This window comes from Nicotiana tabacum, chromosome 23 (genome assembly GCF_000715075.1).
Source record: "Nicotiana tabacum cultivar K326 chromosome 23, ASM71507v2, whole genome shotgun sequence".
NCBI classification, from domain to species: domain Eukaryota; kingdom Viridiplantae; phylum Streptophyta; class Magnoliopsida; order Solanales; family Solanaceae; genus Nicotiana; species Nicotiana tabacum.
In genome coordinates, this window is record NC_134102.1 from 53722632 (window position 1) to 53738406 (window position 15775).

General features: G+C 42.2%; 1 protein-coding gene across 1 annotated transcript; it reads right to left on the minus strand.

The window, feature by feature from the left end:
- Window positions 1-10411: 10411 nt before the first annotated feature.
- LOC142177169 (uncharacterized) lies at window positions 10412-10840 on the minus strand. The gene has a single exon (XM_075245637.1). It carries the CDS (start codon window positions 10838-10840, stop codon window positions 10412-10414), a length of 429 nt encoding a protein of 142 aa, XP_075101738.1.
- Window positions 10841-15775: the final 4935 nt, after the last annotated feature.

Sequence of the window (15775 nt, forward strand, 5' to 3'; positions counted from 1 at the left end):
ATAATTTCAAAAATATTACAAGTTTATAGAATTAACGAAAAACATGATTTCAAATACCAACATTTCTAGTTCAATTCCCAACATCAACCACAACTCATAACCTGTCTACACAACCTCTAAGTACAATAGAAGTGTAATAGGGAAATGCAGACAACAAGGCCCCTGATATACCTCAAAACATAGTGCGTGAGAAACAAAAGATACATGACCCCCGAAATAAAGGGGGCTCACCAAGTCAGCTGAAGGAAGTGTACCGCTATCACGCATCAATGCCGCCTGTTATGGATCCACCTGCATCCATTAAAGATGCAGCGCCCCCCGCAAAAAGGATGTTAGTACTGTCGAATACTACTAGTATGTAATGTTAAAAGTCCTCTTTCAAAATAGAATGACCATATAAGAAAAGACAACACATAGAAACGGCAAGTCACAATCAACAATATCCAAATGTCCAGTTAAAACATAATAATTTTCAAAATACGAACTTCATATACCATTTTTGGTTAGGAGATCATTAGCACCGATATTCCACCATCTTTGTTAGCACGGAGTCCGATCATGCCCGATCGGCTAGGTCATCTCCCCACGGACAATGTGGTTTGACAGGTGATGCGAAAGAAAGTTATTACTAAGAGTAGTACCATCATGTACGCAACATGGAGTCCGGTCTCCATCCGATCAGCTAGGCCGTCTTCCCACATATGCCGTGTGGGTTGACTTTTCCAATCCACAATTGTTACCAGTTTCATCCCAATTAAGGGGAATAATATCATAATTTCTCCAATATTTCAATTTCATCTCAAATAAGGGGAATAATAACAATCCACCCCTACATCGGCACGTGTAGTTTCAGGTTTGGGCCTTATGACCCACCCTTCCTCAGTTTTTCTAATGATGCTCCCAAAAATATTTTTGATTTGATTTGCACACAAAGGTAATATAAATACAATTGTACTCACCTCAACATTTTTCACATTGTATAAATTCTTATTAGTATATCCAGACACTCATAACAAGAATATTCTCTTGGCTCATTTGTCCATTCACAAGAATCTTTATTCCTGGCACGATGGCCGTATTTCATATTCCACACTTTCACCTCTTTCAATTTCAAAGATCACCATCAAATATCAACATATAGAATATTTCAGCAATCATATAACTCAAATTTATTAGTAATGAAAACTTTACACACAAAAGGTTTCTTCCCAAATAATGGGGTATACCAACCAGCAATACAAGCACACATCAAAATCATAAGCAATCAATACACCATTTATTCTTGCAATACTCTTTCCCAGAAATGACAATATACAATTTTAACACCTGAGTATGTAGGAACTCGAATCACACTGGATATATTTGTAAAGTAAAGCATTAGTTAAAGCAGCCACTTATGGGCATGAATTGAGTACAAAAGTTTTAGGCAAATCTATTTTTCGAAATTATTTTTTTAACCAATTGAGTCGAGGCTCATTTCATATTCTTTATCGCATCCTCTCAAATCATTTGCACTACTAGCCACAATCATAACTTAAATTCTTGGCACGTTGGCCACACACTATACCCCCAATTCAATTATTTCATTTCCAACCATCTTTATAGATTATCAACATTAAGACATTTCCAATCAAGACTTTAGGTACACATATGAGCAATTAAGATTGTTAAGAATATTGAGATTTTCTCACACAATTTGGCATACTAGCTTTCATTTGAAATACGATTCAAAGCCATAACATTTTAATACGCAACCCATACTTTGAAACTCACGGGAACATTATGGAATTCGATTCTAAGAGAGAAAGTTTAGCCAACATACCTCAATGGAGCTTCCTTAAACTCTAAAATGTTCCAAAATTCTTAGTAATTTCAATCTATTTTAGAAATATAACAAATTGAACCAAAATTAGGAAGATGATCATGGTTCTTGCTCATTTGAGCATTTTATCAAATACTAGGTTTGCATTAAGGTTTCAAGGTCCTTTTATGGAGGATTCCTTCATCCCACAACCCATTCTTTACCATTTTTAGCTAAATAATCTTCCTACACCCTTTGCTAACACATGCATGTAAGATGGACAACTCCCATGCCTAAATATTATCTCACTAATTACCCAATTCTAGACAAAATTCGAAATTGAGGGTTAGGGTGTAGAATCTTACCTCTAGGATGAAGACCAAGTGAGTTTCCCCTCTTAGTCTTCCACAATTTAAGCAAGAATTGAAGAACAATAATTGAGGAACACCTTTTCACTCTAGGGCACTCTCTCTCACTTTAAAATGTCAGATTTTAGCTAAAAAATGGGCCAAATCGTGTATTTAACGAAGTAGGGTCGGGTTGTAAAAACACAAAAATGAAGCTCCGAAACAGGTTCTTTGGTCGCATATGCGACCGCATAATGATTATGCGGTCCGCAAAATGACCGCGAAATTTGGGTGCTAAAATTTGAAAGGAACTGACCATGTCTGCGGTCACTATGCGGCCCGCAGACCTATTCTGCGATCGCATAATGCACCGCAGAACTGTTATGTGGTCGCATAGTGCGCCACAGAACCTCCCTCCGAGAAATTCCAAAACTGAGTATGCGACAAGAGTGTGTCCCGCGAAGTGGTTATGCGGTCACATAATGGCCGCAAAATTGACATCAAAATAACCCAGAAAGTTGACTCACTCTGCGACCATTCTGCGGTCCGCAGAGTGGTTCTGCAGTCGCAGAATGGGCCGCATAAATGCCTACTTCTGCACAATATTTTCCTTCAAATCCCCAGCATACTGTTCAATCCAAAAAGTCCGAATCAAGCTCGCCGCAAATATTTTATACAATCCTCAAACATGTAAGCCTACTCCGGCACCGCGAAACCTTGAATTCATTTGCGAAATTTCACGGGGCTTTACACTGAAATACTTCAAAATTTTTTGGGGTGTTACAGAAAAAGTGGACACTTTTAATCTACAAAAAAATAATTAAATATTATCTTGAATACACTATTAAATTTGACATATTTCTCACCTACACCTCATGTAAGAAGAAAAATAAAAAATAAAAATTTAAGCTCCTAGCGACTATTGCTCGAATTCAAATGACTGGGTTGTGTGTATATCTTTGTTTACCCATAAAACGATACAATTGAATTTGTTACATGATTTATAGACAAGTGAACTGATTTGATCCAAAATAATAAATAAATTATGTTCAAAATAAGACTTAGCGATCAGGATCGAAAGAAATGACAAACCTTGCTCCGGGAGCAATGCTTTCGAGGATAGAAATAAGCTTGAGAATGCCTCCGAGCAATGCCTCCGAGGGCAGTAAAGTTATTTTATTTATCTTGAGAATAGAATATAGCATAAGTTTTGCCAAAGATTTCGTGTCTTACAATGGCTGTTGAGTCTACTATTTATAGCTATACCTAAAGAAACAAAATCCTAGGATCAAGCCTCTCTTAAATGACAATAAAGAAGAACAATGATGAATATGTAACGGCAGGCCATGAATACAAATATTCTTTGCAACAACTTTCCATTTAATGCCAGGGAATATTCTTCATTGAATGTTATCCGATGGCAAGCATTTGATTCCGCTCACGCTGATCATATTCCCTTCGAGGTCAGCCCGATGTCAATCACAATTTTTGTTCCTAGTACTGGTTACTACAAAATTTACTTTCTACTTGTCTTTGATTCCACGTGTCACGTTATCTTTCGGTCATTTAATATAAATCAATTTTATCCTATATAGATAGTCCCCCTGCTTTCTGGTGGCATATCTTTATGTTACCGGGAAGTTGGTGAAGATCCCCTTTCTTGGTGAGAAATCTTCTGAAAACCTTCAGAACAATCTCTAACACTTGAAATGATGTACGTCTTCTCACATTTAATACCCCGAACACGTGTTGCCCCACAATTTAGCAATATTTTTGCCGATTATCGAGGTAATCATGACCTCGATTTTTGCCGTCTATATCTACACTTATACTCATTATCTTACCTCTTTCACTTCCAAAACTTTCATAAGTTTCTTACCCTCTTTGCATTTAACCTTCTTCTGCTTTCATCTCTTTCCGATTTTCTTCAAAAACTCCATCATCTTCTTAGTATTATGGCTTCATTCACTGAATCTTTTGAGAACTCTGGTCTTCTATTCGGTGGAGGACCAGGGAGAAGCAAAGATAAAGAGGTTGATGTCGATGTTGATCCTCCTACGGCAAGAACCATCATACCCAAACACTTGAGCACCGTTAATGACTTCCAAGAGAAGTTTCCCTCTGTGCATCCACGGACTTGGGCTATTAGCAGGTATCCTTCTTCTATTTGCCCTTCTTGTATTCCTACTATGAAGGAGGACTGTAACTGCCCAGACCTAAACTGTCATGCCCCGACCTCGGGAGCGCGACCGGCGCTCAACCGAGATACCCCAGTCACGCAAGCGTGTACAATGACTTCTACCCAAACTCACCCATGAGCAAAGAGAAGATATATTTCGTTAATTAGACATTGGGAAGATCATGTGAGCAACACCAATTCATTATCATTAGTTACATCATTAATAAGTCTCAAAATACATACACTTTCATAGTTTGAAGTGGAACATATGGTACAAATACAACATTACTAGTTTGAATTTCCCAACACCAACATACAACCCACACTATGTCTACGGAGCCTTTAATAGATACAAAAGAGTAATATGATAGTGCCGGCAACAAGGCTCCGGCTATACCTCAAAATACTATACATAGAAGACAAGAGATACAAGACCCCGAAAAGAAGTGGGGCTCACCAAGTTAGCTGGGAGGAGGGTGTACAGCTATCACTGATCAATGTTGCCTGCTGTGGAACCACCTGCATCCATTAAAGATGCAGTGCCCCCGGCAAAAAGGGGAGTTAGTACATATGGAATAATACTAGTATGTAATACTAAACACCCTCCCAATAGAACGAGTAACAATACAATGAGAAATAATTATAGGATAAAAATTAAAGCCTCAAATAATACCAATGCATCAAGTTAGGAGCAAGATAAGTTTTAAAGTAAACTTCACTACTTTAGGTTGGGAGATCTTTAGTACCGATATATCACCGTAATTTTAGCACAGAGTCTGATTATAGCCCGACCGGCTAGTCCGTCTTATCCAAAGACATCCAATCACAATCTCAATCACAATCTCAATCAAAATCACCACCATGTGTGCGTCATGACGTCCAATCGCGACCCGATTAGCTAGGTCGTCTCACCACAATGCCATGTGGATTGACATCAACCACAACTAGCAATCATCTCATCCCAATTAAGGGGAATAATCTCAACACATCAATACCATCCCATTTAAGGGAAAATATTCTCAGCACATCAGTTCGGGGATTTGCCCCTAAATCACTCCTACACCGGCACATGTAGTTTCAAGGTTAGGTTATTTCGACCTACCCTTCCTCGGTGACTAACGATACTCCCAAAATGTTTATTATAAAAAGGATTTTCATCTTAATTCATAACCTTTTACACATCTTTTCATTTCATTGGAACTAGTGGCCACAAATGTAATATCATTCTTGGGACGTCGACCGTGTTTCATAGTTCATGCTCACCCATTTCACTTTCAAGCATCATCACGGATTATCACTAAAAAAGCATTTTTTAATCAAGACTTTAAGTATACAAATGAGCAATTAAGAGTCTTAAACACATTGAGCTTTCTTCCACAATTTGGCATAATAACTTTCATTTGAAGCACGGCTTGAAGTCATAACAATTTAATACACAACCCATACTTTGAACACATTCTCAAATGATAATATAATATGACAAGAGCATTCAGAATGCATTTTGGACACATATCTTTGGACACAAAGCTTATTCGAAATAATCAAATTTATAAAGAACAACTCGGGACATGAGAAATAAGGAATTGGCCCATCATACTTGAAACTTACGAGCACAACGTGGGATTCAATTCTAAGAGATAAGTTTAGCCAACATACCTCGTTTTGAGCTTCCTTAAATTACTACAATGTTCCAGAAATCCTAGCAACTTTAATCTATTTAGAAACATAACAAAATTAAACCATAATTAGGAAGATACTTGGGGGTTCAGCTCATTTGAGTATTTTATCAAACACTAGGTGGGCATTATGATGTCAAGGTCCTCCTATGGTGGATTCCCTCATCCCACAACCCAATATCTACTCTTTTGAGCTCAACAACCTTCCCACAACTTTGTTGGTACATGCATGCATAGATAACACCCCCATAACTAAGAATCACACCCCTCATTATCCATCTTCTACCCCAAACTCGAAATTGAAGACTAGGGTATGGAACCTTACCTCTTGGAACCTTACTCGAAATTGAAGTCTTGAGCAAGGATTGATGAAAAACTAGCTTAGGGATCCTTTCTCTCACTCTAGACCACTTTCCCCTCTCTAAAATATCAGTTTGAACCTTCTAAAATAACCCCCAAGGTTGTTTTATAAAAATGGGGTCGGGTGGAATTTTCCAAAATTTAAACTTACGAAGCCGGGTCTGCGGTCACAGACCATACTGCAAAATAACTATGCGGCCTGCAAATGGGACCGCAAAAATGGCCCAAAGAACTGGGCAGGTCTGGACAGGTCTGTGACTGATCTGCGGTCTGCAGATCAATTATGCGGTCGCATAATGGACCACAAAACCTCCTTCCAAAGTTTTCTCCTGTTGGTTCTGTGACGGATGTGCGGCCCATGAAACGATTATGCGGTCACATAGTTAACCGCAAAACAAACTCCAAAATTGGCCCATTTCTCTGCTTTACTCCGTAGCTGATCTGCGGCCCGCAGAGTAGTTCTGCGGTCGCATAATGGACCGCAGAAATGCCCTGTTCTGCAACAACTTTTCTCCAACTCCCCAACGCACTGTACAACCTAAAAAGTCCGCACCGCGGCGAGCTACAATCCTCAAACACATTAGGGCCCTAGGTTCTAGGTGAAATCTTTCGGGGCCTTAGATAGACATCATTGCTCCTGACCTGGTAGAGGGGGTTACCTTCACCAATAAAGGTGTTACGTATGTCTATACGTACCCCTTCACTTTGGTCATGTTTTCTTTGAGCAGGGGACTTGACCCCGTGATCTTGGAGTTATGCCATCGGTACCAGGTCTGCTTGGCACAAGTAGGACCTTCTGTATGGTGGCTTGTCTATGGTAGTTGTGCACGGAGACGGGAAAAACCCTAACACTAGCACACATGATGAATCTCTTCTCCTCTAAAATCTTCCGTAGGGGAGTAATAAATTTCAGCAAATGTGGCCACCACGCCCTTCTTACTAGTATGGATGATGGCAATGACCGTGGATGGATGGAGCTGTTTGTCATCATTTCTACTAGGGATATCATCCCGGCCACAACTCCATCCTTTCCTGAATCATGGAGCCATTCAAGTAAGTTTGTGATTTATTCATCTCTTTCACTCGTAAAAAGATTGCTTCCTGTCATTATTGATCTCTTTGTTTCTGTTGTTTCAGCTGTTCGGTGGACACCACCAAGGGTTGAAGGCCTGGACCAATGGTTCAGAAGATAGTGGATATTACTACGCTAGAAACCCGTCGGTGGAAGGAGATGGCCCCTAAATATGGGTAGAAGGCCAAGAACCACGGTAAACTGAGTCCTTCTACTTTCTGCCTCTAAATGTACATAAGTAAACTTGCTAACCATATCTTTTTATTTGATTCAGGACTCCCGCAGGGCTCTGTTACCTGCCCCGAGGTCAAGGTTTTGGCCGACCCTGCGGAGGCTACGAGATTGCTACAAGATGCTCTCACTTGGAGCAGTGACCTTGGGTCTACTTCCGGTGGGGGCACTTCCTCTCGGAGTCCCCATTCGGAGAACAAGCAACCAAAAAGGCGGCGATCTTCCTTCGCTGAGGATAAAAATAAGAAATTAAAGAAGGCCACACCTGAGCTGGCAGGGGCCGCAGTGGTCATTGAAGATGGCAGGGAATCTAGTGATAAAGAGGCTTCCCTTCAGTGGAGACAACGATCTTCATCAGCTCAACTGAATGCTCAACCGGGAGAGCTTTTAGAACTAACCGATGAAGAGGCCCAAGCACTGTGGGGCAAGATGGATCTAGTAGATAATGCCAACTCCCGCTGTCCTGTCCTCGTTGTTGTTCCTGGTCCAATGCGTTCGGGACTCGGGCCTCTTCTGTCTTCGGCTAATGAGCAACCATTAATTAGCACTGCTCCTATTGCAGCTTCTTCTTAACCTACAACACCAACAATTTCACGCCCCTGTACGCCGGGTGCTCCTACGCCACCAACATCCACTGCATCTTCTCCGCCGGCCACAGATGCCCGAAAAGAGGGTGTTTCTCTTCTCCAGTCCCCTAACCATGGGAATTTGGGGGACAATTACTAACCCTTTCTCTAGATCCCCTAGGAAGCAGGAGTGTCACTCTCTCAGTTTCGAAGGGGTGCCATCTGTTGCACAGGCTGGTGGAGCTTGCCAACTATCTGAAGCCGCTGGCTTCAGAGAAAGATAAGAAGAATATACACTCTCTTTCTGGGGAGTGCATGTTAAACAATGCCATGCACAATGCAGTAGCGGTACTGTACTTGTTATCTTACTGCTTGTTCTTTGTTTATATATTATAATGGGTTTTTTGACTTTGATATACATTTTGTAGGCCAACTTCCTTGCATCCGAGGGCCTTCAGAGATTGATCCTTGATAAAGAAGAACCTATGTCCGAACGTGATCAACTGTTGGCCGAAAGGAATCAACTTGTTGTGAGCCTCTCGGTGCTGGAGGCAAAGTCTGCTGATGCGGCCGAGCTTGAGGCCCGGTTGCAGTAGAGTGAGCAAGAGGCGATGGCCCACTGCCAAGAAGCCACTCAGCTATATGCACAACTTCAAGATGCTAAGGCTAGGTGGGATGAGGTTCAAGATGCCGCTCTTACTCCTGCCAAGCGCGAGTCTGCCTCTGTTGAGCAAGCATATAACTTGGAGGCAGCCTTGAGCTCCAAAACCAAAGAGGCTGCTGCCATCGAGGAGAAGCGGGCCTGGATGGAAGAGAGGATTAAGAAGATCATGGAGCAACACCAGGTTGACATATCTACAATCCGTGATCTTGATCTTAGCCTTGTCGCCACAAGATCCGAGCGAGATGGTCTCTAGGTCGAGGTTGACAAGCTTAAGTCAAAACTCTAGTTCCAAGAAGATTCCATTGTATTTGAGATGACATACGCTATGTATCATATGAGGAGAAAAACCTTGGAGGAAGCTAAAGCGGTCATCGTTGATATTGATGATGAAATCGCGTAGGCCCAAGCACTGGAGTTAACTGCTCGAGAACGTCTCCCGACTAATCCTGACGCAACTAACTCTTTGAGTACCGGTTCCGAATATTCAAGAACCGAGAAGGAACTTCAAAAGAATGATGATGAAGGCCCAGGTCCCGCATTGGTGGCTGATCCGCCCACTTCTCCCGGGGGGCGTAGATGCCTCTCTCCCCCCGCATTTTGGTGGCGATTATGTTTAGATATTTCCTTTTTTCTTTTGCTGTTTTCCCTTTGTACTTTTGTACTTATGTCATTTGGCATGTTGATAAATAAAGAAGAATTTTGTTTAAGTATTACGCAAAGTTTATTCTATTTGTATCAAATTAGATATGGCTTCGGGTGTATTTTTGTCCGATAGCTTTTGGGTACCAGGCATAACCGGAACCAAGCCTTTACTATGAGGGTTTCATAAGAGAGGGCCCTTTTATATTTACAGTGCTCTTAAAGAGGACGTCTCCTGTTCATTCCGGCATAAGTATTTGAAGTTTTCTGTTAACTTTCAAATGATAAAATTAACTCATCGTTTGGACAAGAAACAAGATAAAAACAAAAGGACTTTATTCTATTCCTTCCATCTTTAAAAGTACATAAGCATTCGATTGCTGAAGAAAAGAAATTGCCAATACATGTGGCTAACTTGTACAAATTGTTTCTACGGGATTGGCCATGCTATCCCCGGTCCCGACGAGACATTGTCATTCTCGGGTCTCCTAGTCCCTGTTTTTGTGGCATCCTTGTTGCCGTATCCAGTACTATCACCCCCAGTGTTCGAACGTGAAATATGCGAACTGGAACATTGGAGGTATTGCTACATTGTTTAAACACTTGTGAACGGTTGGATAGTCTTTAGTTCGATGGCAAGTTTTGTTTCCCATTAGGAACTTGCCATCGAGCCAAAGATTATCTAACCATCCCATAGTGGTTTATTATCTCAATGCCTTGTCATTTAAAGGTCTTAACTTTGCGGATGACGCTTCCTCTGTAGTATGCTTTTTGTTGCTGCCTTGTTAAAAACCTTACCAGAGAAACTCGATTGGGAAACAAACTGGTCGAAGGGAAAAAAAGTGCAGCACATACTTTCATTATAGACAGGATCCATCAGCAATAATAACTTTTGAGGTGATTCACATTCCAATTGCTAGGCAATTTGACTCCATCTTTATTCTCCAACTCGTATGATCCCTTATCGGTGATAGCTGAAACTCGGTAGGGGCCTTCCCATGTCGGACCCAGCTTCCCAGCATTGATTTCCCGAGTGTTCTGAGTCATTTTCCTCAAAACCAAGTATCCTACTTTAAAGTAGCGGAGATTGGCTCTCCGGTTATAGTATCTTTCCATCCTTTGCTTCTGAGCCACCATCGTCATGTGTGTCAAGTCCCTACATTCATCGAGCAGTTCTAGCTTTACCAGCAATGCCTCATTATTTGCTTCTTCATCTGTTCGAGAGAACCGTAAGGTTGGTTCTCCTACTTCCATCGGGATTAGAGCTTCTACACCGTATACAAGAGATAAAGATGTCTTACCCATGCTTGATTTTGCCTTTGTCTGGTACGCCTATAGCACGCCTGGTAACTCTTAGGGCCACTTGCCTTTAGCAGCTTCTAACCTCATTTTGAGGTTTTGAATAATCACCTTATTGGTCGATTCCGCCTGCCCATTAGTGCTCGGATGGTATGGAGAGGGTATAATCCTGTTGATTTTTAGGTCTTCAAGAAATTTGGTGACTTTGGAGCCTATGAACTGTGGTCCGTTATCACAGGAAATCTCCTTCGGTATTACGAATCGGCAAATAATGTATTTCCATAGGAAGTAGATCACTTCGCGCTCACCGATCTTTTGGTAAGGACCTGCTTCAACCCATTTAGTGTAATCGGTTAAAATTAAAAGGAATCTTACCTTTTCGAGGCCCCGTGGCAGCGACCCAACAATATTCATCCCCCATTTCATGAATGGCCATGGGGATAGTACCGAATGCAAGAGTTCTGCCGGCTGGTGCACCAATTGTGCATGACGCCGACATTTGTCGCATTTCTGAATGAACACCTTTGCATCTTGTTCCATATGGGGCCAGTAGTATCTTGACCTAACCACCTTTAGCACCAACGAATCTGCATCGGAATGGTTCCTGCAAATTCCTTCATGGACCTCTCTCATTACGTAGTCCGCCTCTGAGGATCCTAAACATCGGGCCAACGGGCCTTGGAATGATCTCATATATAATTGTCTACCCAAGAGGTTGTAGCGAGCTGCTTTTGTGTGTAGTGCCCGGGACGCCTTCGGGTCTTCGGGCAGCTTGCCAAGCTGAAGATAATCGATGAACTCATTTCTCAAGTCCCAGACTAGGTTGGTGTATGTACTTTACAATAGCCATCCACATCTAGTACCGAATGCATAAGTTGAACGATAGTACCGCAGTTAGATCCTTTCATTTTCGTGGACGACACCAAATTGGCCAATGCATCTGATTCTACATTCTCTTCTCTCAGGATGTGCGTGATCGACCACTCCCTGAATCGTGTAAGCAATGTTTGAACTTTAGTCATGTACTGTTGCATGCATTCCTCCTCCGCGTCGCAAATCTCGTACACTTGGTTTACTACCAGTTAGGAATCACATTTGATTTCTATGACCTAGGATCCAAGTCTCCGAGCCAGTTCTAGTCCTACAGCAGAAGCCTCATATTCGGCTTCATTGTTAGTTAACAGAATAATTTTTATGGCCTGTCTCAGGGTTCCCCCCGAAGGCATGATTAGGACCAGCCCGAGCCCGGACCTTTTCACATTGGAAGCTCTGTCCGTGAACGAGGTCCAAACTCCTGATGTCATTTCCGATACCAACACTGCTTCTTTAGCAGCCAGGGGCAATAACTCGGGACTAAAATCAGCCACAAAGTCGGCCAACACTTGTGATTTGATCGCAGTCCTAGGCTTGTATTCAATATCGAACTCACTAATTTCGACTGGCCATTTGGCTAATCGGCCTGACAATTCAGGCTTGTGAAGAACATTCCGCAAAGGCAAGGTCATCACAACAACTATCGGGTGGCATTGAAAATAAGGCCTAAGCTTTCGAGGGACGACTACGAGAGCTAAGGCTAGTTTTTCGAGGTGTGGATAATGAGTATCTGCCCCTGACAAAATTTTGCTAACATAATAAATAGGAAATTGCGTATCTTCGTCCTCCCGAACTAGAATGGCACTTACCGCTACCTCTGAGACCGCTAAGTATATTAGCAGTTGTTCACCTTCCCCTGGATTTGATAATAGCGGGGGTCTTGATAGATAACATTTCAGGTCTTTCAAGGCCTGCTGACATTCTGGATTCCGTTCGAAATAGTTCTTCTTCTTCTTCTTCAAAAGAGAGACGAAGTGATGACATTTTTTCGAGGATCGAGAGATAAACCTGCTTAGAATGGCCAATCTTCAGGTTAGCCTTTGGACTTCTTTTACGCTCATCAACTGGTCCGGTATGTCCTCGATGGCTTTGATCTTGTCTTGATTTACCTCGATCCCTCTTTGTGAAACCAAGAAACCCAAGAACTTACCGGAGCCAACCCTGAACGCACTTTTTTTCGGGTTGAGCTTCATGTTGTGCTTCCTCAAGATATTGAATGTTTCTTAGAGGCACTTTAAATGATCACCTGCATTCAAAGACTTGACCAACATGTCATCTATATACACTTCCATTATTTTACCTATCTGCTTTTCAAACATCTTGTTCACGAGCCTCTGATAAGTGGCTCCGACATTTTTTAGCCTGAAGGGCATCACATTATAACAATGTGTGCCGAAGTTCGTTATGAACGATTTTTTTCCTAATCCTCCGGGTTCATCTTTATTTGATTGTACCCGGAATAGGCATCGAGGAAACTCATTAACTTTTGCCCGGTAGTTGCATCAATCATTTGATCTATGTATGGCAATGGGAACAAGTCTTTAGGGCACGCTTTGTGTTTAAGTCCTTATAATCTACGCACATTCTAAACTTGTTATTATTTTTTGGAACTACAACTACATTAGCTAACCATTCGGGATACTTTACCTCCCGGATTGAACCAATATCAAGTAATCGAGTTACCTCTTCCTTAACAAATCTGTTTCTGACTTCGGCTATAGGGCATTTCTTTTGCCTTACCGGAGGGACGCTCGGGTCTAGGCTTAACTTGTGCATGGCCACCTCTAGCGGGATACCTGTCATATCCGAGTGCGACCATGCAACACAATCAGTGTTAACTTTAAGAAAATCAATAAATCCTGACCTGAGTTTGGGATTGAGTCATGTTCCCAAGTGAAACTTTCTCACCAAGAATTCCTCAAACAAGGCAACTTGTTCGAGTTCTTCTGTTGTGTATTTTGTTGCGTTTGTCTCTTTCGGTACTTGAATGTATCTTAGTGCCTGGTGGGATTCTGATGAATCCTCGCCCTTATCATCTTCACTTGACATGGAAGCAGGCATCAGTTCCTGTAATTGCTATTTGTTGGGCTCCTTTCCTATACTGCTGGAAATCAACACTGCATTCATTTCTCTTGCTACCAGTTGGTCTCCTCTTATCTGCTTGATCCCCTCTAGGGTCGGGAATTTTAGCAATTGGTGATATGTTGATGGTACGACCTTCATCCCATGTAACCATGGTCTACAGAGAATTATGTTGTAGCCCATGTCACCATCCACCACTTCAAATAAGGTGATCTTCGTGACCCCTTCAGCATTCGTGGGCAGTAGGATCTCCCCTCGAGTTGTCACACTCGCCAAGTTGAGCCCGACGTGGAGCTTTGTTGCTGAAATGATACTTCCGATTTATTTGACTAGTTCCGCCACTCGCCATTGAATGATGTTGGTTGAGATTCCTTGGTCAACCAAAACACGCTTAATCTTGAAATCAAGAACATTAAGAGAGATTATCAGGGCATCGTTATATGGAAGAAGAAGTCAATCGGCATCTTCCTCTGTGAAGGTGATGTCATCTTCAACGACTTCCCAAAGTCTCTTGCTGTGGGTCACTGATACCTTTGTCTTCTTGGCCGCCGAGAAGGTTACTCCATTGTTTTCATTCCCTTCGAAAATCATATTGATAGTCAACCAAGGAGGGTCTTCTCCTATTTTTGAGGGTTCTATGTTGTCCCGGCTGCGGCTGTAATTATTCTTGGCTCAGTCTCTCAAGAACACCTTGAGATGGCTGTTCTTCAATAGTGTTGCCACCTCCTCGCACAGATGCCGACAGTCCCCAGTTCTTTGGCCGTGAGTTCCATGATATTCACACCATAAATTGGGATCCCTCTGGCTGAGATCGGTTTTGATTGGCTTCAGGAATCGTGCTTCTTTGATATTCCTCATCACCGTTACCAACTCCACTAAGCTAATGTTGAAATTGTAATCCGACAACCTAGGGTAAGTGGAATCCTGGGTCCCCAATACCTCTTTTTCTTGCAATGACCTATTGTTCCGGCTGTGTCCAGTTCTTCTTTCGAGAGTGAATCTATCTGAGGACAACAACCCTTTACCATCGCGTCCCTCGGCTCTCTCATAAGGATAAAAGCGGCCTTTAGAAGATCGTCGGTCTGCATAAAAATCATCCTTGAACTTGTCTCGGTTCTTATCTCGGTCCCGTCCCTTGGTTGATGTTGGGAAACCGAGCTGATCATCTTCTATCCTTATCTTCGATTCATAGTAGTCCACCCATGTGGTCGCTTGGAATTCGAGTAGGCTTTCCTTCAATTTTTGGGAGGTGTCGGAGCTCCTCGGGTTCAAACCCTTGGTGAATGCTTCTGCTTCCCATTCATCTGGTACGGCCGGTAGCAACACTCTCTCTTTTTGGAATCTAATCACGAACTCCCGCAGCAATTCGGACTCACCTTGTGAGATTTTGAATATGTTCGCCTTCCTGGCTTAGACCTTTCTAGCCTTAATGAACGAATCTGCAAGCATTTCAAAAGATTCAATTGAATGCTCGGGTAAAAGCGAATACCATGTTAGGGCCCCATTCATGAGGGTTTCTCCAATCCTTTTTAGTAGAACCGATTCGAACTCATGTTGAGCCAAATCATTCCCTTTCATAGTCATCGTGTAAGTTGTGATTTTCTCCTGAGCATCCGAAGTTCCATCATATTTTGGTATGTACGGCATCTTGAACCTCTTCGGGATTAATTTCGATGTTGCGCTCGGTTTGAATGGAAACTGAGTATTTTTTTTTAATTCAGGCCCTTCAAAACTGTTGGTGCGCCCGAAATATGGTCCATTCGGGCATGAAACTCTTTCGTGTTTTGATCCATTTGCTCGTTCATCTCCCTCATGAATTTCATGAGTTCAGTTTTAAAGGGATCATTACCGTTGTCGTTACCGGATCCGTTGCCAGTCCCCTCGGCACCATCAAAGCCGACCTCACCCCTAGTGGGTATTATTATCAACTCTTTGAGCCGTCTGATTTGCAGGAACGGCGGGCGGAGCCGGGCCTCTTCCATTTTC

Bases quoted from the DNA above. Each gene is read 5' to 3' on its own strand.
- LOC142177169 (XM_075245637.1), bottom strand. From the start codon at position 10,840: ATGGGTAAGACATCTTTATCTCTTGTATACGGTGTAGAAGCTCTAATC.